The sequence below is a fragment of the Durio zibethinus genome, chromosome 27, assembly GCF_047325235.1.
Source record: "Durio zibethinus cultivar Kanyao isolate XHJ-2024 chromosome 27, ASM4732523v1, whole genome shotgun sequence".
In the NCBI taxonomy this organism is placed as follows: domain Eukaryota; kingdom Viridiplantae; phylum Streptophyta; class Magnoliopsida; order Malvales; family Malvaceae; genus Durio; species Durio zibethinus.
The window spans coordinates 10,871,149-10,895,397 of record NC_143188.1 but is presented as its reverse complement, the minus strand read 5'-3'; the positions used below and the strand labels follow the sequence as shown (position 1 = coordinate 10,895,397).

The 24,249-nt window shown below is 34.0% G+C and overlaps 5 protein-coding genes across 8 annotated transcripts; 2 read left to right on the top strand and 3 right to left on the bottom strand.

The window, feature by feature from the left end:
• Positions 1–3,400: 3,400 nt before the first annotated feature.
• Positions 3,401–8,733, bottom strand: LOC111279291 (disease resistance protein RPS2-like). Of its 2 annotated transcripts, XR_016334508.1 has the most exons (4): positions 8,658–8,733; positions 8,453–8,540; positions 4,084–8,027; positions 3,401–3,967 (listed from the first exon to the last, which is right to left on the bottom strand). XR_016334508.1 is itself a non-coding variant. In XM_089756032.1 (3 exons), exon 3 carries the CDS (start codon positions 8,020–8,022, stop codon positions 4,201–4,203), a length of 3,822 nt encoding a protein of 1,273 aa, XP_089612158.1. In that variant the 5' UTR covers positions 8,023–8,027; positions 8,453–8,540; positions 8,658–8,733; the 3' UTR covers positions 3,401–4,200. The 2 variants fall into 2 exon arrangements, 1 of the variants encoding a protein (XP_089612158.1); XM_089756032.1 differs by having other exon boundaries at positions 3,401–8,027.
• A 225-nt stretch (positions 8,734–8,958) lies between these two features.
• On the top strand, positions 8,959–13,875 carry LOC111279292 (putative disease resistance protein RGA4). Of its 2 annotated transcripts, XR_016334509.1 has the most exons (3): positions 8,959–12,262; positions 12,798–12,977; positions 13,145–13,875. XR_016334509.1 is itself a non-coding variant. In XM_022866311.2 (2 exons), the coding sequence occupies exon 1, from the start codon at positions 9,040–9,042 to the stop codon at positions 12,211–12,213; it is 3,174 nt and encodes a 1,057-aa protein (XP_022722046.2). In that variant the 5' UTR covers positions 8,959–9,039; the 3' UTR covers positions 12,214–12,262; positions 12,798–13,875. The 2 variants fall into 2 exon arrangements, 1 of the variants encoding a protein (XP_022722046.2); XM_022866311.2 differs by having other exon boundaries at positions 12,798–13,875.
• Positions 13,876–14,170: 295 nt separating this feature from the next.
• LOC111279392 (receptor-like protein kinase ANXUR2) lies at positions 14,171–15,340 on the bottom strand. The gene has a single exon (XM_022866381.2). It carries the CDS (start codon positions 15,338–15,340, stop codon positions 14,171–14,173), a length of 1,170 nt encoding a protein of 389 aa, XP_022722116.2.
• A 942-nt stretch (positions 15,341–16,282) lies between these two features.
• On the top strand, positions 16,283–18,255 carry LOC111279698 (large ribosomal subunit protein mL43-like). 2 transcript variants are annotated; one of them, XM_022866703.2, is made up of 5 exons: positions 16,412–16,427; positions 16,599–16,643; positions 16,934–17,013; positions 17,706–17,812; positions 17,960–18,255. In XM_022866703.2, exons 3-5 carry the CDS (start codon positions 16,934–16,936, stop codon positions 18,130–18,132), a joined length of 360 nt encoding a protein of 119 aa, XP_022722438.1. In that variant the 5' UTR covers positions 16,412–16,427; positions 16,599–16,643; the 3' UTR covers positions 18,133–18,255. The 2 variants fall into 2 exon arrangements, with proteins under 2 accessions (XP_022722437.1, XP_022722438.1); XM_022866702.2 differs by lacking the exon at positions 16,599–16,643 and having other exon boundaries at positions 16,283–16,427.
• Positions 18,256–19,786: 1,531 nt separating this feature from the next.
• On the bottom strand, positions 19,787–22,027 carry LOC111280059 (small ribosomal subunit protein eS4-like). The gene is made up of 5 exons (XM_022867213.2): positions 21,959–22,027; positions 21,250–21,327; positions 20,984–21,164; positions 20,579–20,676; positions 19,787–20,443 (listed from the first exon to the last, which is right to left on the bottom strand). Exons 1-5 carry the CDS (start codon positions 21,959–21,961, stop codon positions 20,015–20,017), a joined length of 789 nt encoding a protein of 262 aa, XP_022722948.1. The 5' UTR covers positions 21,962–22,027; the 3' UTR covers positions 19,787–20,014.
• Between the last annotated feature and the right edge of the window lie 2,222 nt (positions 22,028–24,249).

Sequence of the window (24,249 nt, the reverse complement as noted above, 5' to 3'; positions counted from 1 at the left end):
GATTTAAAAAATACTCATATTGAATCGAGAGGAATCGAAATTTATTAAATACTAATTATTTTATTATCCCTCTCGAATGGTTCATTTTGAAATAAAATTTATCATACGAAAAAACAAAAAAATAAAACAAAAATATATGAAAGAAGAAAAATAAATAAATGGGAGTGCTACGTGGACATTTCTATTTATATTATTTTCTAACAAAATTCATCTAATTAAAAAAATAAATAACAAAAAAGTAAAAAATAAAAGAAAAATAAAAATAAAAAAGAGAAAGTAAAAAGTGAAAAGACAATATATATATATATATATATATATATATATATATATATATAACTAGGGCCAGATGAATACTTCATTCTTCGTTCACAAAAAATATTTAACTAAAATTATCAAAAATGTTTTAAAAAAAAGGGAAAATAAAACAAAAGGATACTTAACGAGGTGCCAAGTGTACATTCCATTGCTCAAAATTTTAGAATTTTTAATGTATGGATGAGGATGTCATGTGTACACTTCATTCTATAATTTTTTATTGTATGGATAATGTTTATAAAAAATTATTTTTTAATATAAATTACATCTTAATTATATATAAATATAATATATTTATTAAATTAATATCTTAAATTAAAATATCAAATAATAACTTAATTAATATTATAAATATATATGCAATTACATAAACAATAAAATATATACTTTTATATTATCCAAAGTGGGTCAATACAAAATACTATTAATTCATCATCGATCTACTCCATTTGTCTTTTAAAAACTTAATTTAAAAAAGTTGATTCCCTATCGAATCAAGATTGATCAAAACTCTTTGAATTCAAATTGTTTTACATCCTTATCAACCAATTTCTTTTGTTATAAAATTTAGCTTAAAAAAAGAATGAATGAAAAAATTAAATTGATGTGTTAGGTGAACACCTTCATTAGCTTTTTTTTCACAAAATTTATCTAAATAAAAATAAAAATAAAATAAAATAATAAGAAAAAAACTAAATTGAGGTGTCACATGTACACTTTTATTAATATTTTTTCACAAAATTTATTTAATTAAAAATTCAAAAAGATAAAAAAAAAATCATAAAGTGACACATTAACCATAAAGTGACATGTAGATACCTTAAATAATGGTTAACTAAAGGTCAACAAGAGCAAAAATAATAGTATGGATAGATAAATTTATTAATATAATAAATAAATATTAATGCAAAAATGATTGAATAATAATAATAATAATATATATATATATATATGTTTATATGTATCCCAAAGTAAAACATTCTAAATTTACCTTCAACTCAACCATAATTTTCATCAAAAAAAAAAAAAAATCTCATCGACCTTGACCAAATCTCAATTTAGAAAAAGATCTATCGGATCAACGCGAGTTGAAACCCATTAAAAATTAATTATTTTGTTATTTTTATTTCTATTGACTTTTTTATACAAAAGTTATTTAATTTTTAAAAAAATAAAAAAAAACTAAAGGAATGGCAAAAAAAAGAAAAGTAAAATAAAAAAAAAATAAGATACTATACAGACACTTCCATTGATCTCATTTTTTACTAAATTTAATGTATAAATTTTTGAAAAAAAAATCTAGATACTTGACACCTTTTATTGATATATTTTTTCTTTTAAAATTATTTAATTAAAAAATAAATTAAAAAATTTTAATCAATAATATCAAATAGATTCACAAGAATTTTTTTAAAATAAGACAAACTATTAGTTATGTAAAGGAAAAAAAATTAAAAGTAAAAAGGAAAAAAAAAAAAAAAAAAGGAGGACAAAGGGGTTACCACGTGAAAGATCCTTTGGAGAGTCAAAATTAACAAAATTAATATATAGGATGGACCGACATGAAAATTTTTTTAAAATATTTATTAAATATAAAAAATAAAAAAAGTACATAAAAATATTTAAAAAATGAAAACAAGGATTCAAATGGCCACGTCAAATATCTTTGATGTCAAATGGATTGCACAAAAAAATTAAAAATTATAAAATATTTATTAAAAATATAAATAAAAAAAATAAAAAAAATAGGTGACGTACTTTTGATATCTAATTGGTCTCACAAAAAAATTTATAAAAAATATTAAATTTTGTACAATAAAAAGACAAGAAAGGTAAAAATAGCAAAAAAATAAGTTTGGTATAAGTGAATCTCACGCACAAAAAAATTGCATCATTAAAATTATATTAATTTTTTAATTTTTAATAAATTAGTTAAATATAAAAGAAGGAAAAAAGAATTTCACAAAAAAAATTGGAAAATATTTATTACATATATAAAAAATTAAAAATGAGAAAAGTAAAAAAAAAAAAAAGAAAAAAAATGAACATGTGGCATACACTTAGTATTAAGTTCAACACAAAAAAATAAAATAAAATCTAAATAAAAATTTATTAATTTTAAAGAAAAAAGAATAGTAAAAGAATGATGAAAAAGGAAAAAAAAAAGTTTGGCATAAGTGGATCTCACAAAAAAAACATAAAATCTTTTAGAAAATTTTTTTAATTTTTTGTTATTTTTAGAAAAAGTAATTAAATATATAAAAAAACAAAAATAGATAAAAAAATCTAATATTTATAAAAACTTTTAAAAATCTGAAAGAAATTTAAAAAAATTTTTAAAAAATGGGAGAGTGGCTCGTGACACTCCTAATGAAAATTCCCATGCTCCATGCAGAGCAAGATTTATATTATGGATGTTGTACAGATATGCAATATTTTATAAATTCTTTTTTTTTTTTTAATTCCCCAAAAGTGTTAGAATAATGTTTCGAAAAAATGGGGTCTTCAATGGGGGGTTATTTTCAGCTAAGCATAAACTTGAGTGGAGTCCATCAATCATTTATTTATTTATTTAATTCTTAATCATCATTTTTAAATGATATTTCAAATCAATTAATTTCTTTTTTACAATATTTTTATTTTTTATGAATTTTAAATTTAATCTTTATATTCACAATTTTTTTAAAAAATATTTCAAATCTATTAATTTTGTAACTTGTCTTTAAAAATTCAGTGGAATATGTTATTGTAAAGTAGACACCACAACAAATTTCAACCAGACGTTGCACAAATAGGAAAAGCTTCGACGAAGTGGAGATGTCAAAAGGTTTGGATTTATTCCACTTGAAATGTTCATATCAAAGAAGCCAACTTAAAGAACGATAGTTTATCAATGAGAGAATGATCTATTTGTTTAAATTCCTGGCTAAATTTCCCATACACCTATTTGTTTGGAAAAGGAGAATGATGTTAACAATTGCCAAGGAACAAGAAATGAGTAGCGACAAGTGATCCAAAGTGAAGTGAAAATGTTCTTGAAAAGAATGTTCCTTAAGGTGGGTTCATCTAAATTTACATCAAACTCTACATGAAAACCAAATAATCATAGAAATTGAGAAAGTTTCCATAACAATGTCCTCATAACCTAGATTCAAGCTTCAACACAAGTTTCTGACACTATATCCTTTCTAGGATTCCAGTACACCTAATGTTTATGACAAAATGTCCTTTTCTAGGATTTCATGGCCCAATTCTTTCCCTAGAATAATAGTTTCAGTTTTAAGGAGATTGTTCCAGAAAGAGCTAGTTCTGACGGTTTCTTTTGGCCATAGTGGTCGATGGACGGCCATTTTCACCTTTCTGTCTGCCTGCCGGTGTGAGGAGCTGATTCATCACTGGAATCTCTTTGCAGGCAAGAATTTCAAAATCTTGCTCCTTTAAGTGACAAAAAAAAGGAGCACCATCAATAATTTTGATTCGTGAATTCCATAGGGAAAGACAGTAACAGCATGCTAAACACTGTGCCAACCACGATTTAAATGAGAAGCAAGCGCTAAGTAACATGTTAGATGACAGCAGCATTCATCTGTGTTGACGAATTTCAGAGCAGTCAACTCCTACAGTTAGATGCACTGCCAAGTGATATCAGCTCCTATACAAGCACATTTGAATCAAATTAAAAAAAAAAAAAAAATCATTGGATATATGACAAATTACAATGCTCATGCTTCATAATCCAGGAAAAGACAAAGGAAAATTAGACAACACCTGTTCAGCCTCAATTTGTAGTTTGTCAGTAAAAGCTCTTGCTTCTTACGCATCACTAAATCATCAAACTTCCAAAGCCTTGAGTGATAAAGAAGACATCATTGATAACATCTCCTCTTATAGATCATCCTCACTAACTGGAGTAAAACGGTCTTCAAAATGCATGCGAAGAGCAGGTTCCTTCCATTCTAATGCATCCCACCAATCCTTCTCACCTTTAATCTCCTTCAGAGTGCGTTTCAACTCTGAATCTAAATTGATCTTCTTAATATTAGGGCAATTGTATACATTGATATACTCAAACAAGGGCCAGGCACCTTCCCAAATGTTATCTAACACAGGAAGGTAGTGAAGAGTTAATGTCTTGAAATTGAAGTGAGAAATGTGACTCGATTCAACAGTCATATCATCAACTATAATTTTCTCAATTGCTGCACAATCATCCACTATCAACTCCTCTAAGTTTGTGATGAATTGAAGCATGGAGTTTCTCAAGACATATTTCAACTTTGGACATGCATGCACATGCAAAGTTCGTAGCATAGCAAAGCTTCCTTCAGGAACAACACCCACCCAGATGGATTCCAAATTCCACAAATAGTGGATATTTAAGTGCTCCAGGCATGGAAATACGACCTCAGCAAATTCCTCATTATCCACAATAGCTTTAACTGAAGGACATTCACTTACTATGCAGTATTTCAACTTATTGATGTTTCCAATCCCAAATTTTGATATGCTGCTTGTGTCCAGGTGATGATCTAAATAGAAAGCAGAACAACGGGCAAGGACTTTGACAATTGCATCGGGTATCTTCCTACCATTAACAAATCTCAAGCATTGGCCCATTAGACCATACTCAAGCTCCACATAATGTGGGACACGTGACACAATACGCTTGATGTCATGGCCAACCACAATTTTATACTCAGTTAAGCTCTGATCAATCCATGCTACACTTAAGAGGAACAGTTCAAGAAGCTCCACTTCAGGGAAAGAAAAAGAGAGAGAAGTTAACTTTGTCAATTTGCTCACCTCGTAAGTGATAGATTTGACACACTTGTCCCACCGCTCATCTCCTGGGCACACATTAATCCCTAGTGATTCCAATGCATGGAGCCTAGATATTATCCCACTAGAAATCAATCCATGAGGCAAATTAGCGTACTCACAGCGGTTGATAGATCCATAGAAGCATACATCCAAGTATTTCAAAGAGACTAGTTCACCAATCTCATCAGGTAAAGTGTTGATCTCGGTGCCTCTAAGATCAAGTATCTGAAGAAGTTTGAGGGATCCAATTTCAGAGGGAAGCATAGCTAGGCGTTCACAATGACAAAGAATGAGAGTTTCAAGGCTTATAAGGTTAGCAATTGTTTTCGGCAAACATTTTATTCTGGTCTTTGATAAATTCAACACTTTCAAGCAAGGCATGCAGTCAAAAAAGGACATGGGTATCACTCTCAACCTGAAATTCCTTTGAAGAAACAATGTCAGGAGTTCAGGGCAACTTGGTCTCTCATGCAAAGTGGACAACTTGTTGTCCATCAGAAAGATCATCTTAGATTTTTCCCATTCCTCCACTGAAGGTGGCTTGGTCAGACCTGAACCAGCTCTCAATATGAATTGATGACCACCAGGAAAAAACAATCTATTGCTCTCGGGGCTTTCATGAGGTCCAAGCAATGAATGATTTTCTAGGTTCAATGGTTTTGAGTAAGCTCTCAAAAGAAACTGATTACCTTCTTCCTGTGACAAGATTGCCAGTGCTAAATCTCTCATCATGTCATGCATTTTTATGGCATGATCGTTAATACTTTCTAACAATGAGGCACGTACAAGAACAGCGACTATAGCATGGCCCCTCTTATATGCATCAGCCATAATCCCCTCAATCAAACCTTCTTGGATAGAATATTTCACAAATTCAGAAATATTAACCTCTTGCTCTTCAGAAAATAAAGCACAATGAAGGAAGCAACTCTGTAAATCATGAACTTTCAATCGGTCAAAACTGAATTTTAGCATTCGGATTATGTCATTACAATCTCTCACATCTCTATAAGGGCCTGAAAATTGCCTGAATGCTTGCTCCCATGCAACGACATCTTCTTCCCCTGACAGAGCTCTTCCAGTTACAATAACCAGCAGAGGCAGACCTCCACACATCTCAACAATACCTTGAGCAAAGTCCTGTATATCTGGTGCATCAACAATGCCACCTACTTGTTCACGAAACAATTCCCAAGCTTCTTCCTTAGAGACATTTCCCACTTCAATCACATTAGTCAAATGCATGTCATCACAAACCTTCAATTTTCTAGTTGCCATTATCATTGCACAACCATTACCCAAGCTAGGATCTGGTATGCCAAGTGCCTCTAAATCCATTCTCTCCCAGACATCATCCAAAAGAAGCAAAAACTTCTTGCCTTCCAAATAATGGAACAATTCTTCTCCAATTTTAGAGTCGCTCTTGGAAAGAGGTGATTGTAATTCCCCTAAAACTTCATCTTGTGTGGATAATTGCCTTAAAACTTCATCTTGTATCTTTCTTATACTCCAATATTTTGATACAGTCACCCAAATGATCAAATCAAACATGTCTTTTGTCTTGGGATAATTGATCAAGGCTTTCAGCACAGTAGTCTTGCCAACCCCTCCAATGCCATAAACACCGATTTTTCTGACTGTATCATCCTTCAAAAGTTCCAAGATCTTGAACACATTGCGCCCAACAGTTGTTTTGGCAGCTACTTCTGTTTCATAGAAACCCTGTCTGTCTTCTGTTTGACAAGGATCCTTAGTCTTCATTTCATCAGTAAGTGGGATTTCATCTTTTCTTAAAGATGTTATTGCAACTGGTTCTACTGGGGCTATACTGCTTTGGTGAGAGGTGGATGCTCCCACTTCAATAGTAGGTTCAACAGATTGTTTGACATTTACTATTAATTCAGAAATTTGGCTTGCTTCTTGTGAACCAGTCTCTGATTCTGTTTCATGACTGGATGGAATTTCTTCAATTTCATCAAGCATGGTCCGAAGAATTTTGGGTGACAAAGATGGTTTTATTTCTTCTTCAAAAGAAATAAGCTCAATCTCAGATTCATGTCCTGTTAAGTAGTCATTTAGTGAAGAAGATACCATCTCATGCTTTGTGATGGGGTCTAGGCTAGATGAAGCGATCTGCTCTGATGGCAACAAAGACTCTGCAGATGCTTTCTCAATAGCCAAACAAGAACCAGCTATGGCAGATGGCATGTCAACTACTGTTCCAATTGTTGTAATTGATTCTGCTTCGTTGATCACCTGAGATTCCACTGATACAAATGGCTGACCTCCTACAGGTTTTATAGATGATGATGCCATTAAGGTTTCATTCTCAACATATTTATCAGGGAGTATCTTTTCCCTATTTTCAGCTTCCTTTCCCATGGCATGACATGTTTCGGTTTCTAAATATGCCTCAGCTTTAGCTCCAGTTTTCCTCCACAAGTAGGCATTTGCAGTTCTTTCAGCAGGTGCAGGTCCAAAGCTCTTGCCCTCAATCATTGAACAACTAATTGTTTTAGTTGCTCCTACCAATGGACAACTCTCCAGCAAATGGGTAATTCCATCAAGTGTATTCACCAAATCAGCATGTGGTAGTTTCAAGGAAAACCTCAAATTGTCTGAAGTCTTCTCATGAAACTTTAGTAATTCGTTTGCACGAATTTCAAACTCTCTCACCTTGATCAGCCATTCTCGACATTCCTTAGTTCGTGTTGTCCCAAGCATTAATTCTTTGATCATTTCTTCCTTCACAGAATCTCTTAGATCAAACAAATATTCAGTCTTCGGTATAAGTGATGGATAAATCCTTTCCCTGCGTTTCACACATGCAACTTTCTTACACCAGGAAACCACATGTGAAAGAGGGCTATCCTGTATGAAATCCATCCCGCCTGCATAATAGACCAACAAATTAGATGCATATAAAGCCATAAATTCTAGTATCAAACAAAACCTAACATAATTTACACCTACCCTTAGAGAGCTTGTTTGGTTTCAGAAAATGTTTCATCTTCTCTATCTTGGCTTTACTACTTTAGACCGCCATCAATCATATAAACGCTAAAGCACTAATTTGAACCTTAATAGTGTATATAATTTTAAAAACCTTTGTTTTCTAGTTCTATAGAAGATCAGAAAATTTCCAGAAAAACAAGAGTTCCCAAAACTTATAAAGTTCATCATTCAGCAAAACCCTAAATAAAGTTCAATTATTTAAATAATTTCATTTCAAATTTACATATTTAGAACATATAAAAGTAAATGCTTAGAGAATATTATAACAAACAGAAAATTTTTTATCATTTATAGCTGATACCTCCAAATTATCTTCCTTGAGTTACTGAACGAGAAAAGCTTCAAATAAATCTGATTTCCATCCACGGGAAAAGAATCCGACAAAAAATCTGAAAATAATACATCAAAATCACAGTCAAACTTGAAGCAACTAAATTTGAATTTAAATTCACCAATTTAGAAATGAAAAAGAAACGAAATAATAGATCCTGGAAGTCTGAACTAACCACAGCGTTTTAACCCTACGCCGGAAACAACCACCTGCCACTGCAATCTGCAAAGTAGGTGAAAACAGAGTCACGTGAAGGGCTAAAATTCCAAGGCGTATTGTTATAGCGGCCGGCACGAAGAATTGATCCACGCAATAATTGACTTTAAAAAACAATAGTGGTTTGACGGTTCTGACCAAAAGAAGAGTTTAATGGCAACAAAAACTCGTGCTTAGTTAGTTTAAGGGGAAGGGTATTTTAGTACATTCATAATTTTATTTTATTTTTGCATATGAGACAAACGCCTTTCGGCCTGGCTGAGCAAAGACGAAGCAGAGTTCGTTCGACTTGAAAATCTGCTTCATTGAGGGGATTCAACTTTAATTTTTGAGACGGTTTAATGGCGGACACTATTGCGTCTCCACTCCTCCAATCAATTCTCAACAGATTGAATTCCTTTTGCCTTTCATTTGGCGACGGCGACGAGATGCTGACCAGGTTGCAAAGCGCTGTGGCAGCAGTCAAAGACTTAGCTGCAGTGGCGGAGCAGCGGTTCCAGATGGCGGAAGAAATCAAGGGTTGGTTGATTGAAGTCAAACGTGTGGGTCACGAATTGGATTATCTGTTGGATGACTATGAGCAGCAATTGCGCAAGGTAATGGATCAAAACTTAATTAGCCGCTGTTTTTGTTTCCTAACTAGAAATGAAAACCGGCGACCGATAGAGCATGTGCTCGGGAAGTTGACCACACTCGCCAGCAAAGGCGATTGGCCTTTGGAAAGTAATTGGCGACCAGATCTTTTTTCTCGATTGAATTCTGGAACTAGTTTTGTGGGTTTAGAGCCGGAGATTGTGGGCAGGGATTTGGACAGGGATAAGATAATTAGTTTATTATTAACCAAGAGCGAGCAAGATTGTCAGGTGGTCTCTATTGTAGGCGTAGGGGGAGTGGGAAAAACATCACTTGCTCGTCTGGTTTTTAATCATGAGAAAGTGATGCGTGCTTTCACGTTCAAGTATTGGGTTTCTTTAGGCAATAATCATTGTGTTGATGTTGAAAGGATTGGGGAAGCAATTTGCTCTCAGAAATTTTTGAGATTGGATGACTTGGAGGATAGTGTTAGAAGGGAACTGAGGGGGAAGAGATTTTTAATTGTGCTTGATAATTTGTGGCAAGAGGAAATGGATCTATGGATCGCAGTAAGAAAATGGTTTAGTGTGGGTTCTCCTGGATCTGCTGTTCTAGTCACTACTCGCTCAACTGCTGCTGCTGCTGATTCTATAGGTTCCATGCCTTTGTATTACTTGCAACCTTTGGGTAGTGCTGATTGTTTGGATATGTTTTGGAAGGTTGCATTGTTACCCAGGGAAGTAAAGGAGGAAAAACAGGACACTGAATTGTTACAAATTAGCAAGAATCTTGTTGCGAACTGTAAAGGTTTGCCTCTTGCCATGAAGATACTCGGTGCCTTATTGCCCTATAATGGAGAAATGGATGATTGGTTATCCGCTGCTGCTCTTGCTTTTCTGGAGCTGCAAAAGTATAGTTTCACTTCCCAAATTTTACCAGTTCTGCACCTCAGTTATGATCTTTTACCATCCAATCTGAAACAGTGCTTTGCTTATTGTTCAATATTGCCAAGAGGATTTTGGATCAGAAAGGAGAAATTGATGCAATTGTGGACTGCTGAGGGTTTTTTGCAAGCAAGTGGCTCAAGTGAAAGCCTTGATGACATAGCAGAGGACTGCTTTATGAAATTGTCACAGCGCTTATATTTTGAAGACATAGTCAGAGATGATTCTGGGAACATATCATGCAGAATGCATGATTTAGTGTACGATTTTGCATTGACTGTTAGTTCAACTGCATGCTCAGTTATGGGAACTGGAAGTTTCAAAAATGTTTCTGCAGAACTTCGCCACTGCTCCCTGGTATTGGAGTCTGAGCCTTCAGCACCTCTAAGATATTTGAGTAAAACAGAAGACTTGCAGACTTTGCTTTTATTATCGAGTAAGTTTGACAGTATCCTTGATACAATTTTCTCTAGACTTAGCCACCTGCGTGTGTTGGACTTTAGCCAAAGTGGTATTCGTGAGTTGCCTGTTACACTTGGTGCTTTAAAACACTTGAGGTACTTTGACCTATCTCACACATATATTAGAAAGATACCAGAATCTATCAGTAACCTGAAGTATCTGCAGACGTTGAAACTCTCTGATTGTTTCAACCTTGAAGAGCTGCCCAAAACTGTCCCCCAGTTGACAAATCTTGTAAATCTCAGTATTACATCATGCTGCTCTTTGACTTATTTGCCCTCTGGGATTGGTAAATTAAGGCTTCTTAAGAAGCTGCCAACATTTGTTCTGGGAAAGAGATCTGATAGCGCCAAATTACATGAGTTGAGTGGGATGGACCTTGAAGAGAGACTAGAGATTAAGAATCTTGAGAACGTGACAAAGGAGGCAGATGCACAAGATGCAAAGCTGTTTGAGAAAGTAAGCCTTCACTCATTGGTATTATCATGGGGTCAAAATGGTTGTATGAACGCTCAAATGTCTGCCAAAATACTGGAAAACCTGAGCCCACCCCAGAACCTAAGGTATTTTTGTTTAAAAGGGTACAGAGGTTCCAGGTTTCCATCATGGATGAACCAGGGTCTTCCGAATCTGCTGATGATTTCATTAATCAATTGCAGTAGTCAAGAACTTCCACCACTGGGACAGCTACCTTTCCTTAAGGTTCTCTATTTGAAAGCGATGCCTGAAGTGCGGACAATAGGCCATGAATTTTATGGGAATGGTGTTGTTAGAGGATTCCCTTGCCTGGAACAGCTTGAAATGTATGATATGCCTAACTTGGAGGGATGGAAAAGTATACAAATGGAGAAAACAGAAATCTTCACCGTGGTTGGAGGATCTTCTGGTCCCTTATCGCATGAAGCTTTCCCTCGCCTTAACAAACTTGTGGTCAAAGGTTGTCATAGGTTGACTGCCTTGCCTGTTTTTCCAAATCTTATAAGCTTAGCTCTTTGTGACAGCAATGAGATGCTACTGTGCTCATTAGTTCATCTGCCTTTGCTTTCCTCTTTGGTCATTGAAAAATTAAAGGAGCTTGAATCTTTAACCGAGTACTTTAAAAGTTCCTGCTCTATCGAGAAGCTGACATTGTATGACTGTGATCATTTAGATTATCTATTTGAGGGCAACCATACATTCTCATCACTTAAATATTTGAGCATTCTGTACTGTGATAGATTGATGTCATTGCCTTCGAGCCTGAGATTGCTGACTGCCCTTCAGAGGTTTGATGTTATTGAGTGTGGACAATTGACCGACATTTCTGTTCTGCAGTCCCTTAGTTCTCTTCAAGAATTAACTATTGTGGGTTGCCCAATGTTGCAATCAGCACCATCTGGCATGCATAATCTTACCAATCTCCAAAGGTTGGTAATCAGAGGATGTCCTGCTTTACAATGGCGACTGGAAATGCATATTGGCGTGGACTGGTCCAAGATTGCACATATCCCATTTGTAGAGATAGAACTTAGAGAGGTTGTTAGTGAAGAAGATTAGAGACTGAAGAAGCCAAATGTCAACTATATCTTTTGCAAATCACCTGCAGGTCTGTCAACTTAAACTTAATCTCTTGTTACACTCACTCCTTTACAAAGATGCATCTTTAGTTGAAGCCTTTTTGCATCCCAAATTATGATTTTCTATTGAGCAGAGTAGACTCAGTAGAGGATGTATAATCCTCTACATTGTTGGAAAGAATAGTTGGAGTAAGTGGAGGTAAACATACATTGATAATTGTCATTAACACACCACTTAGTAACCATTACTAAAAGGGTTATTGTATTATATACTGGCAGTATTACATGCTGGTTATTGTATTATATAGTTTCTATATGTCCATTGAACTATAAATAAGCAAAGCAATATTCAATTATTAAGTTGACATTATTCTTTAAGTTGAAAAGTGGCTATCATGTAAAGCAGCTTTTGGAGCTTTTTAAACTTCACCACTGGTTTATTGATTGTAATCTTTACTAAAATTCATATAAATCCTGAAATTCAAGCATTTGGCTTCAAATCTTTGTGGCCTAATAGCAATTAATGTTTCCAACCATCCATTCAGACCTGTTTTTGTTATGCAGTAATATGGAGCTGTGATTAAATCCTGAAATTGATGTATACAACTTCAAGTCTCAGTGGCTAGTGGTAGCAATTAATGTTTCCATTGTACCATTCAGCCCTGTTTTCTTATGCCATGCTGGAGCAGTTGATTTTGCTACATCTATTCTCATAGCATGCTCCCATGTTCTTCCCTCGTTAAGGTATAATACCATTTTGCTGGGTTTCATTTTTCAGAATATATTCAGATACACACCAATACAACAGATATAAGCCCAGCTTTTCTTCTCTTCTTCTTTAAAAAATAAGTAATATTTGGCTACCAGTAATTAGTTGCTAGCTTTGTTTTCCTGCACCATACATTTTTCAGGGATACCTCTCAAGGCAATGAAGGTGGTAAACGGGAGTGGTTTGAACAGTTGTGATAGGTTTGCACGTTTAAAAGAATGGCAGGGAAGGATCATGGAAATGCAGTGACAATGCAGAAATAATTTGAAAGGATGCAGAATACAAATGATATTTGCTTATCAATGGTTGTGTTCTCTTCAGGGCAACTGTACTTTTTGTTTTCTGTTCTGAGGAAGGCAGATAGGGCACTTCTTGCATTGTACGGAGGCCCACTTCAGATGGTTCAATCTGAAATCTTAAATGCGATGGGGAAGAGAAGTTTAAGCCATGTTGATGGATAACATAGATTGCATTCTTTCTGCACTTACAAATCGGGAACACCAGTATGGGCAAATCAAGATATCTTTTTGAAGCTGAATAGGTGGACAGAGATGATTGACCTCAAAATTATATTTGCTATTAGGTTTGCGGTAAGTTATGAGGGAGGCAATGCTACTATAACTATTTTATGTCAAATGTAATGTTGCTGGAGCAATATGTAAAGAATACAGGAGAAGAAGCGTCATCATGCACCGCGGCATATTTTAGAGGGAGCTTATGATGAAGAAACATTAGAGGAAAACTTTCATGAACTCTTTGGTTACATGAGATGCTTTTTTAGGTGATAAAATCTATGCATTTTTGTTGTTGTATTGTTATGCTATGTTTTGAATAGCAAGATTTGATCTACTGCAATCTATAATGTTTTTTGAATGATGCTTGCAATCAACAGTGTGAAGATTTTTTTTTCGATGAAAAGAGAGATTCTGATAGTAAATATATGTTGCTAGTTTCTCACAGGCTTTGTTCCAAAAGTAACATTTGGATTTTAACACAATAATTTGTGTTTTACGCATGTTAAACTTGAAATAAACAAATATAAATACATTAATTTTTGTAAATTAAAAACTACCAATCTTTGTAAATTAATCATATAGCTGTTGTACGATAGTCTCATCTAGACAGCATTGTTGACAGTGTCACTGTTTCAGGCAATTATTGATACTTTTCAATCGCGAAGAAGTTCCTCAAAGTCGTAATCAGATTCAGATAACTCTGAATCTTGGATCTCTATCTCGACCAATGGCTCAGTCCTCTTGGTTGGTGGTACAATAGATCTTAGCCAAGAAGGTGAGAAAGGTACATCAGCTTCAATACACTCCTGTAACAACAATGTCAGCTGAAGCCTCTTCACGACAGCATCGATGGTAGGCCTTTCATTTCTGCGTTCGTTTGTGCACTTATACGCCATATCCGCGTACGCTTTCAAGCACTCTGGAGCAATCTCATCCTTCAGGCGAGAATCAATAATTTCATCAAGCCTACCCTCTTCCACGCATTCTCTGCACCATTGAACTAGGCTTCTCCCTTGTCCCTCCTCTATGTCGATTTCCCGCGGCTTTCTAGCAGATAACACCTCAAATAAAACAACCCCAAAACTATAAACATCAGATTTCTCAGTGAGATGGCCAGTCAATAAATATTCAGGGTCTATATATCCCACAGTGCCAGCAACCCGGGTGATGACATGACTGTCCCATTCTGACAAGCTCGTTGGAACCAATTTGGAGATCTCAAAATTCGAAATCTTTGCAAACCAGTTCTGGTCTAGAAGAATGTTGCGAGTTTTGATGTCCCTGTGGATGATCAAGGGGTTACCTGTATGCAGGAACTCTAGTCCACGAGCAGCTCCAATGCATATTTCAAGCATTTTTTTCCAAGATAGTAGGGGCTGGGAGTCGTTTCTTCTGTGAAGTTGATCATGGAGGCTTCCACGGGGCATATACTCGTATATAATAAACTTATTTGATTCTGATCCGTCAAGGCAGTAACCAATCAAAGAGACGATATTGAGGTGATGCCGATTTGAAAGCACTGCCATCTCTTTCGAAAGGCAATAGTCGTCCTTAAACCACTTGATCGCAACCGTATCCTTAAAACTGTCTTTAATGAAACCTTTGTATACACTATAAAAACCATCTTCGCCAATTTTCAACCGGAAGTTGTCAGTTGCAGTACGGAGCTCTTCAAGTGTAAACCTTCGATAAAATCTCATCCATGGCGGTGAATTTTCATTTGTTTTCTTTGCTTTCCTCTGTACAGAAAATAAAGAAAACAAATAAAGATCACAAATGAACTTGATGCTTAAGGAACGGTTGGGAAGTTTTGATTTGACCATGTCGATGAGAAATGGAGATGGAGAAAATAGGGAAAGAGCAATTAAGAACAATAGAAGCCCTTTGAGACCGATGAAAAATATCAAACGCGTAATTGGGGGCGCAAAAGGTCAAGGCCAATCACTCGGAAATGGAAACGAGAAAGGAAAAAACTTGCAGAAAATCTGAAGGAAACCACACAACTCTTTCTGGGTCTTCGGTTTTTGAGAGATTACCTCTTACAACCAGACAGTAGTTGACTTACACTTCAACCACTGGCCCACCATTTTTCTAGTTTATTTTTATATATAAAAGTTTAAAACACTCCCTCCACCAAAAAAAAAAAATTTTCTTTTCACCAATTTGCAATGATCCAATTTGTGCACACGATGAAGCCCTAAACATTTTTGTTCGCAGAAACTATGTTGAAACTTGAATTTTAGTGAGGAAACTAGAAGTTCAAATCTTCAAGATTAAATAAGCATGATAAAACTTAGGTAAATTTGGTAAATTTTTTTATTAAAAACGAATAGATAAAACTTTTAATAAAAAAATTTAAATTAATAAATTGATAGAATTTAATAAAAAAATTAATAATTATAAAAAAATTATTTATAATTTAAAATTTGATTGATATTTATTTAAAAATAAAAATTTTATTAATATTTTTATTTAAAATATTAATTTAATAAATAAATCAAAATTTATTCTTATTTTTTTAATTTTACATGTTTCGTTTATATAATAAAATTTTTTAATCTATTAATTTTAATTTTAATTTTTATATTCTTATTTTCAATAAAAAATTTTAAAAACTTCCCCTATAAAACTTTCTTTTCCTAAGCAAGAACCCAATTTCGTACATTCGAGATTGCTTTCTTGCGATGTGGTCATGTCTTAAATCGACAAAGGCTGAGACAAGGTAAAATTTTGGGGATGAACAGAACGAAGTTATTTAAACAAAATGGGCCAATAATTTTAAATTTTTATTAGAACCAGTGTCTCAGCCCAAATTATTGGGCTTCTTTTGTATGTTTCGAAGTGGTCTACTTATTCCCTCTTCCCAATTCAACACTTCCTGCGCTCTCACAATCTCCTTGCGAAATCAAGGTTAGTCGCTCTTTATCTCTTTCTTTTCTTCTATTGCCCTTTGTTTTCTATTCCCAGAAAAAGAAGCAATAACTGAAATCCACCATCATTATGTTTGCTTTTTTCACTTTTCCAAACTTGTTTGGTTTCCGAGAAAATCTTTAATCTTCTTAAAAATTTTCATTTTTCCAGGTTTTAGGATTACTTCAACTGAGTTTTTGTCTTTGCTTCAAATATGTGAGTAATTTTTAGGAAGACCATCATTTTTCAAATTTCTGATTAACTACAGAAACTTTAATTTCAATTGAAATCTGAAATATATAGAAACACAGGTGTGCCTGCGATTCGAATTATTGTGTATTTATTTCTTTTGTATTTTACTCATTGTGAGTTTTACTAAGCGTGGAATTGTAAATTTTGTGGAAAATTTTGGCATAAACAAAGGGTCTAATTCATTTGTGTTAACAGCAATGTTCCCTGGAAAAATGGGTTAAACAAATAATTGGCTTATGTATTTGAAAATGCAGATGGCATTAAGAGGAGTTTGGCAACTTCAAAAGCTGATTGTAAGCTATTGTGATTGGGGAGGGAGTAGTAGGGGCATCAGGTATGAATTTAACCTTTCTTATTTCTACTTAACTTTTATTTAAGAAGTTGAAAGAAATGTGTTGTGATTATAAACCTGTAAGAATTATCTTCTTTACATTCTGGCTTATACAGGTTTGATACATTTGCTTGACACCTCTAGAGCAAAGTAGGTTTTTAGGAATTTCAGTGTGTTGTGTTTCACTTTTCTATTATCAACATTGCAATGTGTTATTCTTGTCTTTGCCTGCATGGTAAAGCAGACACCTTTTTTGTAAATGTTTTCTTGATATTTTGGCAAAGAGTTGTGCAAAGAGTCATGTTTCAATTTTAGGTATCATCCATCTTCATGATGTGGAGACCCGTATCTATGTATAAATTAAACTATTGAACAACTTGAGTTTGCTTAGACTGACTAATTTGCAAGGTAATGAATGAATCATCTTCTATACGTTTATCTCATGCCAGTATTTAGGTTCATGTGGCTTTCATCTGCACCTAATGTGATAAGTTGGATACTTTAGGATTTTGGACATTGGATGGTTTGTCCAACACTTGGCTTTTGGACTCATATGCCATGGTAGTCTCAAGATCAAACTTTTATAATTAATAATAATGAGAAGCATGTACAGATATGAATTCTCCTTTAAATGGCTGCTGAATTCTTCAAAGTTGGTCTGAATTTCATGCTAACATTTTTACATTATTATCTAGGGCGTTTATGGAGTCGCAATTACCAACATTCAAAGAGAAAAACCCTCAGTTGGAGTTGGTTACTGAACTCATCCGTGGACAGCATCCACTTTTGAAGGGCTTTTACAGTAAGTTACTCTTACTTTCTTGGATGAGTGCTTCAGACATAAATGTATCCAATGCATGCGTTATTCTGAAATGTTAGTCTCCAAACACGCATGTTTTCTCTCAAAGCACTTCAACAATTTGAGTCATACCTCATGCCAATTTTTCAGAGAACAAAAACGAGCGGGTGATATGTGTGAAGAACATGACTCCAGAAGATATCCTTCTTCATGCAACAAGGCTGAGGAATGCTTTGGGAAGAAAAGTGGTGAAATTGAAAACAAGGCATGTAACTAAACACCCTAGTGTGCAAGGTACATGGACAACTGACGTGAAATTTTGAGACACAATAGTACTAGTTCAAAATTTTGCCAGTATGTTGCTTTGTTGTTCTATTTAGCCGTGATGGCAACTAGCTGAAACAGTGCCTGCTTGGAGGTAAATGAAACTGCTCGGTTTTGCACCAGCATAATGATGTTTGAATCATTAAACATGGTTCAAAAACTGTCTTTGCATGTTTGATGAGTTTGAAAGCATGGTAATAGTTGTTTGGACCTAATATTTAATAATTATCCGCTAATTCTTAAGGTAAAGACCACAGTAGAGATTCTTGATGAGAAGTACCTTTGCTTAAGGACTATATTTCATAAAAGTGGTTGCCACATACACTCTTTTATTTACACAATTAAACCCAAAATTGGAAGCAAGACTTCAAAATATTCAGATAGAATGATTCATTATAATTACATTTATCAGTTCAAACTCTCCATTCAAAGGTATCGCTACAAATCTATGATTATGTTTGGTAAGAAGGAAAATGGAAGGAAAAGTAAGTAGAGGAAAGAGTTATTTTACCTTTCATTGTGTCTCAGGAAAAGATGGAAAATGGTTTTGTCTTTATCAATTTTATTCTTCCAATATTCTGATTTAAAATCATCTTTCAACGTCTGTAAAAGGATTTTTCATGTTTGCTCAAAGGACCTAAAAGAAGCAGACACAACCAAGGAATGAAGCGTTGAGACCTCCATCAATGTGCGAAAAACGTCAGTGACCTTTTATCTAATAATGCAGAAGGTCAACATCATAAATGTTCCCAAATTTTTTAGATATCAAAAATTTTAACCGGCGAGTTCTGAATGTCTTGCAAGTTTGGAAATTTGTCATTTTCGAGAAATTATAATGTTTTTCAAAAATAAATTTCATAAAAATCATTACACTTTTCAAAAATGCATATTGAAAAGTATTAGAATTGAAATTATTAAAATTATTTGTAAACAAGGATAATGAAAAAAATTATTAAAAATTAATAAAAAAGTTATTTTTATTATTTTGATTTCAGAGGTGCATGATGTTTGTTGAAATTTTTTTTATGACATTTCAAAAAATAAAAATAAAAAATTATTATTGTCGTGTCTTTAATCTCATACAAATTTAATAATCAATGAGAAAGATATTAAAAGAATTATAACTAATTCAAAATTTTAAAAAAAATTTACCAATATTGTATGCTTATGAATAAAGGGACAATAATATTATTGAATAATACATAATTTTGTCAAAATTTAATATATTAATTAAATAAACCCAATAGATATAAATAACTCAATTTAATTAAAATTATTATAAAATATTTATTAAAAATGATAAATTTTTAATTTATAAAAAAATTATATTTATTTTTTTATCTTTAATTTAATTAGATTCTCATAAAATATTATTCTTTCTTTAATAATAATTTTTTCATTACATTTATTTACAAGTAATTTTAATAAAATTCGTTTTTTATAATTTTTCATAAAATTTCACTTTTAACACTCGAAAATTCATTTTCGAGAAGTGTTATGCGGACTCGAAAATACATTTCTAATAAATGTAATAGAAGTCCCCATTTTGACGCGATACCCTAATCTGTAAAATCTGTTAACTAATGAACTTCCAGAATAACACTATAATAATAATAACTTAACTGACCTTTAAAATTACTCCTAAATCAGTAGTTTCCAAAATCCAATGAGGTACTTGATAAATGATGGTTGAAATGTAACAACATAAACCAAGAGTAACAAGAACAATATAGCAATTGGTCCAAAACTGCGCTCATGAGTAAAAGCAAAGCATAAATTCTAGCATAAACCCTACAGAAGCTAAGACACAGGAAGCAGCCAGCATTCCTCCAACAGATCAATTCTTATGACAGAAACAACACTAGAGATGCGTCAAAAAATTCATACAGCTGCTTGGGCTGCAAGCCTCTTCCTGGCTTCCTCAATGATGGATAGCTTGATACCCTTGCCCTTGGGAAGTGACACCCATGGCTTTGTTCCTTTACCAATCGTGAAGACATTGCCTAGACGAGTTGCAAACTCATGGCCAGCAGCATCTTGAATATGGATTGTCTCAAAGCTACCCTTATGCTTCTCCCTGTTCTTAATCACTCCAACACGTCCCCTGTTCCTTCCTCCAGTGACCATGACAACATTCCCAACATCAAACTTAATGAAATCAACAATTTTGTTGCTCTCTAGGTCCAGCTTGATGGTGTCATTAGCCTTGATCAGAGGGTCTGGGTAGCGGATGGTGCGTCCATCATAAGTATTGAGGTAGGGAATACCCTTCTGGCCAAATTGAACAGACCTAACTTTGCAAAGCTTAAACTGCAGATATGAGACCAATAGAACCAAGTCAATCATGACAATACAATCAACAGGATCAAATAGGTAGAGAAGCTTAACCAATATTAGGCAACGGTAACAGGAAATATAACAAATTGAGGTGCCATTGATACAAACCTTAGTCTCATCACCTGTGATGGCATGAAGGCGAAAACGACCTTTTGTGTCATAAAGTAGACGAAAGTCCTCATTTGTCTTGGGAATTGACACAACATCTGGTAGTAGCAAACAAAGAATGGTTAAGATTCAAAACTGGGAAATGGTTGGAAAATGAGTCAAATCCTCATATAGGAGACATCAAAGTAAAACTAGAAGACTTAATTATCAGCCAATGATGACAGCCCAGCACCCAGCCTCATTAATCCGTGTATTTCAAAATTAGAGCAATTACCACCAAAAAAAAAAAAATGAACGATCTCAAAGACATGTGGAAATCAGAGAAACTGAACTAATACTTTGTATGATTTTGTTATTTTAGAATATAAAAACTTCAATTGATCCACAAAGGCGAATTCTACATACCCATGAAACCAGCAGGATAGGTCTTATCTGTCCTAACCTTCCCATCTACCATAACATGCCTTTGCATAAGAATAGCAATCACTTCTCTATATGTTAGAGCATACTTTAATCTGTTTCGCAGAATGAGAATGAGTGGCAAGCACTCCCTGGACTTGTGAGGTCCAGATGATGGCTTCGGAGCCTGCATGAACAAAGATTAAATACAAAATTAAGAGGGAGCAGCATCAAACTGGAAACCAAGTAGAAGGTTCAAGATGATAACGTACAAATGCACCACCGAGCTTGTCAAGCATCCAATGCCTAGGGGCATTGAGCCTCTTCAAATGCTTTTTCAACCCTCTAGCCTGTATACAAAAGGAAAAAGGAAAAGTTTAAACGAAGCCGCAATGTTATAGACTTTAAAGCAGAAGAATTTTTACATAAACAAAATAAATTGACCCGAATCAAACACAACTAGGAGTCCATGCATTTAAAAACTAAATCATAGATAAACTTAGAATAAAGCAGATAAAAAAAAAAAAAAAAAACCTCCCACCATTTCAAAACCATTATAAAACACAATCAAACGCAAGCATTTGATCTAGTATTCCATTTCAGCAACTACACTTCCTATTTCTCCATAATATGCAAAAAAATATTTGAAAGTATGAAGCTGTTGTTGTCATCCAACAGCCAGATATTAGCAAGACATGAGGAAAAAAAAAAAAACCCAATTTTATGGCTAACGCAAAACTACCCACCAGCCAAAATCAACATTACAAAACAAAAGAGACAATATTTTCATATGTTTACATAGAGAAATGCTATAAAAACACGTTCAAAGTATACAGCGATTCAACAAACTAATCATGAAAAAATCTTAAAGGGAAAAAAATGAAGAAAAACAAAAAGAAATCTGAGAATTGAAATCATAAGTAAAGAATTAGAACAAAATTAAAGTGAGTGAAGAAGTTCAAAGGAGAGGACGGAACTGACCATTTTAGTGCGAGGCGGCTGTTTCCGCTGAAACCCTGTAGATTTCGAAGATGCGAACAAGAGGGAGACAAAACCCTAGCTTCGCTTTATCTATATATAGTGTCATTTTAGGGTCTTAACAGACTTTGATTTGGGCGGGCCGGACTCAGGCCCATTTTGTTGTCTTTTGATTTTTAGATTTTTTTTTTTGCTAAATGTAGGATTTTTAGGTTAAAAACTTCTTGTTGTATCTCTTAAAAAAAATAAAACTAAGTTTTGTTTACAATATTATCATATTAAAATCGAAATTACAAACTTATTGGATAATTTTTGTTGATTGGAATCCGAAAATTATTTCAAATACAAAATTTTCATCAAAATATTTTTGTTTTGAAATAAAATTTAAAAGTACTCTTATTAAAAAAAAAAAAGATTACAAAGTAACTTATTTTGGGAAAAAGCTCGTCAGTAAAGAAACCAACCCTAGTATCATGACCAATCAACAAAGATAAATAGTTAGGACAGCAGCGACAGCAAGAAGGAAAGATACTTCAAAGCAACAGCCGTGGCATGCTTATCTCCGGCAAGATTTGCAGCTCCCAATTCATCAGACACACTTAAGCTGTAAAAGGAAAAAGGTTTTTCCTTCTGTTAGACCCTCGAAAACTGATAAAATTACTACATATAAAATTGGTGAAATCATGACGACATTAATTCTGCGAACTAACCTTGCTGCAGCACTAAGACCATAGGCAATCATGTAGGCAATAGCTTCTATATTCAAGCTACAAATATCAAGCAAAAATGTACAAATCCAGCTCTTGCGAGCTTGGAGAATTTATAAGGGAAATCAATACGATTAACAGTCTGAAAAGAAGGTTACAACTAGAGGTGGTAAACGGGTAGTTTTGAGATCAGATTAATCAAGTAAATTTTAGATTTTATAAAAATATATATATATAGCCATTTCAGTAAGCTTTTCAAATTCAGGTTTAATTTGGATTCTTTTGGGTTTGAATTTTTCATATTCAGGCTATTTTAAGTTTGAGTGTTCACGAATTCGAATTCTAAAATTCTTTCTCAAATCAGAATCGAACATATTTAAGTTCATATTTTTTAAACAAATTTTCAAGTTTGGATTCATTTTGCCACTTCTAGTTGCCATCCATGTATGTTTGCTTAGAGACAAAAGAAAAATGTTTAACATTGTCCAAAAAGATAACAGAGAAGACAACCAGATTGCAACCAATGAAGAATTGAGTTTCGGGTTTGGCATCAATCCTGATAAAATCACAAGAAGAAGCTCAAAAAGCCAAATACTCTAGATTAGCAAGAAAAGAAAAGTAAATAGGTGAGCTTGATAAATATATATATATATATTCAAGTTATAGGAAATTTAAAGATCAATGCATGTTGCACCATTGTCGCATTGCTGCAGAGACGGTATGGCTAGTTTCAAGATTGTGAAAATGTAACGATATAATTCAAACGACAACCCTTTCCAGGTTTTGTCCAATTCCTTGGAGAAGATGACATAGATTGCTAACTAAAGAAATGACATCCATGTTGAAATTGAAGCTGCCAAGGCAGCTCCTTTCAAGCCCATGGCTGTCCAGTGAACCAAACGGTATAGATTCCAGGAATGAATGCCAAATGTGAGTCCTGAGAAGAGGACCAAAGGAAAGGTAATGCCTTGTGCCTGGCAATACAGGTTTATTTTTTTTACAGAGAAGATGGAGATGGAAAAACAAGTCGTAAGTTGTCAAGGTAAATAAGCCAGGAATGAGATGCTTGACATAAAAGGAAGCAGTGTTTGCAACGTCAGGATCTTGTCGAAGCAGGACAAGTATGTGCTCAGTGCAGACAATGAAAGAAATTTGGCAGGATTTTTTTAGATAAACCCCCAACCGTCTGTACATTTTGGCACCAAAATACTTGGCCACAAAGCTTTTCCAATGCTCACATCCAAGACATCTTTTTTGTACATATTTTGGTATTATTCCAAAACAGATCATTTGATTCACAACTACATATATATTTGTATTATTCCAATCATGATCACATTCAAGACATCTTCTGTCTTCCATATCCAATTTGTCCCTCATTTGCTACACAATAATTTCGTTCACCCTACATAAAGCATGCCTTTCCCACATTTTTTCAAAGCCATCATTATAGATCCTCCCTTCAACTATAAAAAAACAAATACAACCTCAAAATCATGGAAATGACAGCTTATGCTGTCCAATATGATACCACTTTTTTTTATAAGGTGAGTTTTTTTTTTTTTTTTTTTTCACGATTAAGGTGAG

Excerpts from the sequence above, each read along its gene's own strand:
- LOC111280059 (XM_022867213.2), bottom strand. Across the intron at positions 20,677-20,983 it reads CTATCCTGCTGGTTTCATGG|ATGTTGTGTCAATTCCCAAG; the intron begins GTATGTAGAATT and ends TGCTACTACCAG. Across the intron at positions 20,444-20,578 it reads TCACAGGTGATGAGACTAAG|TTTAAGCTTTGCAAAGTTAG; the intron begins GTTTGTATCAAT and ends TCATATCTGCAG.
- LOC111279698 (XM_022866702.2), top strand. The coding sequence starts at position 16,934 with ATGGCATTAAGAGGAGTTTGGCAACTTCAAAAGCTGATTGTAAGCTAT. Across the intron at positions 17,014-17,705 it reads GGGAGTAGTAGGGGCATCAG|GGCGTTTATGGAGTCGCAAT; the intron begins GTATGAATTTAA and ends ATTATTATCTAG. Across the intron at positions 17,813-17,959 it reads ACTTTTGAAGGGCTTTTACA|AGAACAAAAACGAGCGGGTG; the intron begins GTAAGTTACTCT and ends CCAATTTTTCAG.
- LOC111279292 (XM_022866311.2), top strand. The coding sequence starts at position 9,040 with ATGGCGGACACTATTGCGTCTCCACTCCTCCAATCAATTCTCAACAGA.
- LOC111279392 (XM_022866381.2), bottom strand. The coding sequence starts at position 15,340 with ATGGTCAAATCAAAACTTCCCAACCGTTCCTTAAGCATCAAGTTCATT.
- LOC111279291 (XM_089756032.1), bottom strand. The coding sequence starts at position 8,022 with ATGGATTTCATACAGGATAGCCCTCTTTCACATGTGGTTTCCTGGTGT.